Source organism: Pinus tabuliformis, chromosome J (genome assembly GCF_031772625.1).
Source record: "Pinus tabuliformis cultivar Carrire ecotype Pingquan chromosome J, CPIR1, whole genome shotgun sequence".
NCBI lineage: Eukaryota > Viridiplantae > Streptophyta > Pinopsida > Pinales > Pinaceae > Pinus > Pinus tabuliformis.
In genome coordinates this window covers 407,759,986-407,767,222 of record NC_142295.1, presented here as the reverse complement: position 1 = coordinate 407,767,222, position 7,237 = coordinate 407,759,986, and the positions used below count along the sequence as shown (strand labels likewise).

At 38.6% G+C, this 7,237-nt stretch overlaps 1 protein-coding gene across 1 annotated transcript; it reads left to right on the top strand.

Moving 5' to 3' along the window:
• Positions 1 to 5,949: 5,949 nt before the first annotated feature.
• On the top strand, positions 5,950 to 7,035 carry LOC149227548 (protein EXORDIUM-like 2). Its single transcript, XM_089380533.1, has one exon. It carries the CDS (start codon positions 5,950 to 5,952, stop codon positions 7,033 to 7,035), a length of 1,086 nt encoding a protein of 361 aa, XP_089236659.1.
• Positions 7,036 to 7,237: the final 202 nt, after the last annotated feature.

The window sequence follows — 7,237 nt, the reverse complement described above, 5'->3', positions numbered from 1 at the left end:
TAGGTTTAACCCATATATTAATTAATTTTATAACTAATAATAATAGTTATTATTTTTATTTTTTTATAATGATTTATTTTTGGAGAATAGGTAACTTCGAAAGATACAACTATTTAGAAATGCCACTAACAACATGTCTCGAAAGACTTGAATCCAATTGTGAGAATTTTCTTTACAAATTTGACGAAGTTTTACAAATCACTTATTCAGATGCTTGTTACTATGAGAGTGGTTTACACATAAATCTATTATTAAACCAATAACAAAAAAATTGAAATTAAAATTGAAATGTTCTTAACAATAAAATGAAGAAAACAATAATTATTGCCATGATAAAATTTGGATAATATTTAATAAAATTAAAAATGACACTTATGATTTTTAATGAATTATAATAAATATGAAATTTATTATTAATAATAAACTCTAATTTATTTATTTTCAAAAATATTTTAATAAAAAATATGTAATAAAAAAATGTAAAATATAAATGATAAAATTTATTTCATAAAATATTTTTACTATTTACACACATAAGTGAAGTTGATGTAAGTATGCATATTCACTATTGACAACAAATTTAAGTTAAGATATTAAGTATTTTATGCAAGTTGATTCCCTTCCATAGATATATTGCCTTTTTTTTTTTTTTTTTTTGTATATGTTCAATAACAACATGAATGTCAATGTGGAATCCTCACCTTTCCGGTAGCTAGAAAATTTCCATGGATTTGTGCCTACAACATGCCATACAACATGCCAAACTAGATAGTGGCACAATATATATATATATATATATATATATATATATATATATATATATATATATATATATATATATTTATTATTTTTATTTATTTTTATTTTATTTTATGTTTATTTTTTTATTTTATTTTATTTTTCTTCTGAATAAGGCTATTTCTATATTAATACAAAAATATTTTACACCAAGGCCATGACCTCATAGAGCTAGCCCAAAATTGTGGTATGATTACAAGCAAAGAGAATCTGTGTGCCAAAATCCAGTAGAGTATTGTACTCCAGTACTGAAGAGAACCTGTTCCTGAGTAAAGCAAAAATACAGAAAGACCCATAGTTGTACGTGGAATTGAGAGTTGAACCTGAGCTGTACGACAACCAAAACTTGGAATTGGGAATTAAACCAGATCTATACGACAACCCAGACAATAAGACTAGACTTGGTAACTATGACCAGCAACATGACAACCCATAGCTGAAAATAGAGGTAACTGTGACTGCGACCAAAAATGGAAACTGAAGGTTGACAGAGTGCCCTTTGCATATAAAATACTGGCAGTATGAGCTAATGCATTTGTAATCATAATTAGGACAATGATAAGTGAACCTTCTCACGCTGGCTGAAATCCAACAGAACCAAAAAGAACCAACCTACTTAAGCATCAGGAGAGGGATCAGGCGGCTCCTCGGTGATGCGGCAACCATATTTGAAATCATCGTCGTCATCAGAGGAGCTCGCTGGATTCTCCATGCTCTGTGAAGCCTTGCCTTTACCAGAGCCTGAAGCTTTGCTTTGATCGAGGTTTGCCTGGATGGGACCTGGATTGTCTGCCACCGGCCTGTCCGAAGTCGCCCTGAGGGAGCCAGCTCCATGACTCGAATTGAGCTCGCTAAGCTCAATGGTGACCGTGGCCATGAAGGTGGAAGAGCCATGACTGCAGGGGAAACGTAACCGAGCGGCATTGGTCATTGAATGGAAGGAGCTTGGTACTGGTATCTGTAAACCTCTGCCCCTACCCCGTCCGTTCCGAGTGGCAAGATATCTATCCGAGCGTTGGTCCGGGTCGGAAGTTGCAGAGTCTGTCATGGAGGAGGTGGCTGGCGCCCAGTTTGCCCATGAGAGTTGCCTCTTCTGTAGCTCATCCGCTTTTGCAATTTCGACATGGTTGGAGGGGCGGGATGAGCCTGCCTTCTTGGAGGACGAAGGAGGCAGTGAAAGGAGAAAACTAACTTGGTTATAGAGCTCAAGCCAGCAATCGGGTGCTGAGTGTAGGAGCAGGGGGGGACAGAGGATGGTTTGAAGGCAGAGTCAGAAGCACCTCCAGCCAGCCAAAGCCCGGTTTGCTCCTGAGAGAGGCCGAAGACAAGCCGCTGCAATTGCAATGGTGGAGGAGCCAGAGCGGAGAGGATAAACGCGATTATGGTGAGTTAGTAGCGCCATGATCAAGAAATTAGCCGGAGTAAATGGCCGTCCTGGCGTCATTAAAGACGCATTAAGTTGGAGCAAATGGGAAGTGATGGCCAGAGCCTCGAGAGGATATGTGGCTATACAGAGTAACCACGCGCCCATCCATACCACTGGCCACGCGCCTTTAGTGCCGTCAGACACCCGGATCCGGGAATAGTGGCAAATATTTTAATGGAACATGTGCAAATGAATTGTTGTTAGATTACTTTTGATTGGACCAGAAAGTATTCTTTCTATATTAATAAATATATTAAGTTGGTTTTACTCATATAAAACATAAATATGTAGAAGAATTAGAAAAACTGGGGGATAGTCCTTACAGAGAGTTCTGCAATAGAATATGATTGATTTTGTTACGAAGTAATTGAGAAATGAAATTGTATATAGAACTAAATATTAAAGTAGGTGGACAAGAATATTATACTAAATATTAATTATCATATGACTTGTGATTGTAAATGCTCCAATTAGTAATAGAGGAAGCAATTTTGAATATTACATAAGGGAAAGAACTTACTAACCAGAAAACTAGAAATATGATTATATGAGTTTCATTTGAGATAGGCTACTCTAAATTGCATTTAGCTCATGCAAATTTAATTATTAAGACAATTGTTTCTAGCTTGACTTGGTTTCTAATGTATCCTAAGTATTTATGGTTTGCATTGATGTCTCCTAAGTTCATACAATTTTCCAAAGAGACAAAGCTGTATTTATCATAGATTTGATAGTACCCCTAGCATTCCCGAATACAAAATTTAGATTGTCACTACTTGCATTCTTGCATGCCTACCATATGACATTCACTTACACTATCCCTAGTTTGCTTCTACTAAAATGATGACTACTAAAGTTTTCAACAAGATTATTTTTCCTTTGCTATTTTCTATGATGTGGGGTCTTACGGGTTATTCGTGTTTGATGTTTGTTCTCTTATCTATATTAGTGCACTAATGAAACCCAAAGTAGTATAAGCACCACTATTTCTTTGAATTAGAGACTTGAAATCAAAATTGGAATTTACACACTACATCATTTACATATACATAATGTTTGTGTGACCTTGTGTAAGATGTATTCTACTAGTTATAAGTGATGAAGTACGAGTGTAAAGACAACTAGGAGGTTTTCCTAGAAACAACCTACCTTGAAAGAGTGTGTAATATAGGACACTGATCGAGCACGCTTGCGCTGAACATGAATGGGACTAAGTGATCTACCCATAGCATTAGTGCACATTAAAAGGAAAAGTTCATGCAATGGACACTCATTGTAACATTTCACGTTGGGACCAAGAACTCTTAGATTTCCTTAGCAATGGCTATAGCTTGTGGTTTCTAGGTAGTACTTAATAAATGGAAATGATCCTTCATTGCATATTTTTTAAGGATGAGAAACACAAACATTTAACTCATTGTTATCATCATAACTTCATGCCAAATGTAAAACATGCATTACTACCAAAATTCATCTTATAAACATGATTCATAGGATAGTTAAAATTTCATAACAAATTTGAAATTTACTTTAATTCCCTACAAGTTCAAGTTGTCTTTCATGTACCACTTAATCTAGTAAGCTAATGTGCCAACAATTGGTTACATCCATGTAGAGTAGTGGAATCCACACTACAACTTTGGGGAGAATATTTATTTAATACAACACATCATGCTAGTGAACTTATATCTCTAGGCAAAAGAGTGACTAGATTTAATTGTTCTATGTCTGGGAGAACTAGTTAGCATTGCTCCAAATTGAGATCCACATCCTATTCCAATTTTTGAAAGAGAATTTTGTAGTGAAGAGCTCTGTGATCGAAGTGAACATTTAAATGTTCGTGGCTAGGATCCGGTTATTAAAGGAGCTAAATATTCATCGTGTGCTTAATATTATATATTCTTGCGCTTTGACAGGTCATAAGCCTTTCAAATGTTTGATTAATAATGTGGAGAGAACGTGGCACGAAGATCGCTGCTCACCATCAGTTCCCTTATTCTTCTGGTTGCCATTAAGGGAGGCTCCCCATGTGCCTTCACGCTGACACCCACCGTATCTAGTGGCGCTTGTAAGAAGGCGCATCGAGTGTGATATTTAAGGTGGCTCCTTCAATATTCAACACCATGTAATAATCAGTCGCCGACATTGACCCCTTTACATGGCCCACAACTCCTGCTTTTCTGCGCTTCATCAAAGACATAGTTGCGATTTCATGATAAAATGGGGTATTTTTTATCATCGATAATTGCAGTGCCTCTCCATTGATTTCTGTTTTGTTGTTTCAGCGCATGACATGAAGCATCATAGACATCAGTCTGAATCAAAGACAATCAAAGTATGCGGGACCCACCTCGGTCAATGCTTCTGTGTGCTGTCATTTGAGGACACCCGCCTACGAGCTCGGATGCGTGCGGCTCGCCATCCATTCTGGTGAGTGGCGACTGAAGTTTTTGAATTCACAATCAACTCTGCATTTTGACCTTTCATTGTCCAGTCAAATTATCCCATTGCAGAATAGGAGCTGATGAGCATTTTTAATAATGCCCGCCCTCTAGGGAAACCGGGTCATAATGCCATCTGTAATTCTTGATAGCAGCCCAAAAAAAATATGTCCATAGTCTGATGGAATTTGCTAAATAAACTATGCAATCCTGAAACTTACTAAAACTATTACAAAAGCTACTGCTTTGTATGATATGCATTCTCCTATCTTTGACAAAAACAAAACTATAACCACAAAAATTTTTGCAAGTTCTAAACATATCTTGAGCTAATCATGGTCTTTCGCAGGTTACTGCAGCGCCTCTTCCGCTTGCTCCAGCTGAAGTTTTTGAATTCACAATCAACTCTGCATTTTGACCTTTCATTGTCCAGTCAAATTATCCCATTGCAGAATAGGAGCTGATGAGCATTTTTAATAATAGGAGTGCTTTGAAGAAACCCTATGCTCTATCACAAGATGGAATTTGACTTGTAAATTGTCCGGCCAAACATTTTCCAACACATTTGGTCAAAACAATTTGCAAAAAGAATGCTAAATCTCACATAATGCCAAATGCCAAAAATGTTAAGTCGGGAAAAAATATTGTAATTATTTTCTTTATTTATATTTATATTTTGGTATTATTAAAAAAAAATAATAACATGGCGGAATTGTTCAAAAAAAATTATGGAAATTTTGGTTATATTTAGAGAAAATCTGATCAAAATTTTTGTAAATCCAAGTTAGAATTGTTAAACTTCAAAATTTTAAGTGTCTTAGACTTCTTTATTTTTGATGGTGCTGAATCCATTTCCACCATCAAACACACTATTCAAACACTGCCTCTACAAAATTTTTCGAAATTTTTTACTGACCATAAACCACTCATAACCAATTATCCATTTTGTTGCACGTGGATGTGACTGTACGTGGATGAGACTGTTGTACACTCCTCGCCAACGAAGAACAGCTGGAGCCTACACAGACGGACAACTACGAGGGAATGAGGAAATTACGAAGCAGCATCTACTTCACACCACCTATTCAATCCTTGCCGTCCATTGTTCTTAGTTCCTCATCCTCTATTTAAATCTCTCATCTCATCTAATTTTGCACACCACTTCTTCTACCTCCTTACTGCAACTCCTTACTCCATCGTGATTCTACCATATCTGGATCGATTATTTGGCTCTCTCTCTCAATCGCTATTTCTTTCTCTCTCTGCTAACCTGCTAACCTGAAAATGGCTGGTGTATGGCCTCACAAGTCTACCAATTTTTTCTACATAGTGATTCTGTCTATGATTGTTGCAAACTTATCAATGTCGTTGTCGGCATCTGCTCATGTTATTCGGCCAGCAGGGCATTCCAGGAAGTTGGGCAGCTCGGTGGAGGAGCAGGAGGTGGTATTGACATACCACAATGGTCCGTTGCTCACGAATAAGCCAGCCTCCCTGAATGTCCATTTGATTTGGTATGGGAAATTCAGCCCTGTTCAGCGTTCCATTGTGGGGGACTTTCTGCAGTCTCTCTCTCTCGGAGCAGAAGGAAATAAGCCCTCTGTGTCTGCTTGGTGGAATACCACCCACAACTACAACACCAAGGCCAAGCTCTCCAGTTCCATTACCACCACCACCAGTAATAGTATTGCAATGCTGGGAAAACAGGTGGTGTTGAAAAGTTATTCCCTTGGCAAGTCACTCAAAAGGACCGACATCGCCGCTCTGGTTGAAGCTGCAACCAAGTCAGGATCTCTGCCTCGATTGGACAATAATGCCGTGTACTTGGTGCTTACATCCGACGATGTTACCGTGGAGGGGTTCTGCATGAGTTCCTGCGGATTCCATGACAGTCTCAACCTATTCTCCAACCACAAATCAACTAAAAGCAGAATGATGGGGAAGGAGGAGAAGCATCAACAGATTATCCCATACGCATGGGTTGGGAACTCTGCAACTCAGTGCCCTGGACAGTGTGCGTGGCCCTTCCATCAGCCAATCTACGGACCCCAGAATCCTCCTCTGGTGGCACCAAACGGCGACATGGGCATCGATGGAATGATCATCAACATTGCGAGCGTTGTGGCAGGGGCAGCCACTAATCCCTTCAACACCGGCTACTTCCAGGGCGACGCTACGGCACCTCTGGAGGCCGTCTCCGCCTGCCCGGGAATATATGGAAGAGGAGCATATGCTGGATTCCCCGGAGAGCTTCTGGTGGATGAAACGACGGGGGCAAGTTATAATGCCCATGGATTCAATGGCCGCAAATTTCTGCTGCCCGCCATGTGGGATCCTGTTACCAGTTCTTGTAAGCCGCTATTGGCATAACCGCATCAAACCATATATCTACGCCACGCGTCCCGCTCCACAAGATAACAGAGCAACTGTTCTCGGGCTACCCCTACAAGATAACAGAGCAACTGTTGTGCTGGAGTTGTCATCTCTCTTTTATTCTTTTTTCTTGAAATCAATCCATCATTCTTTATTCATTCTTAATAAAAACAAATTAATGCTTTCTTCCTGCGTTTTT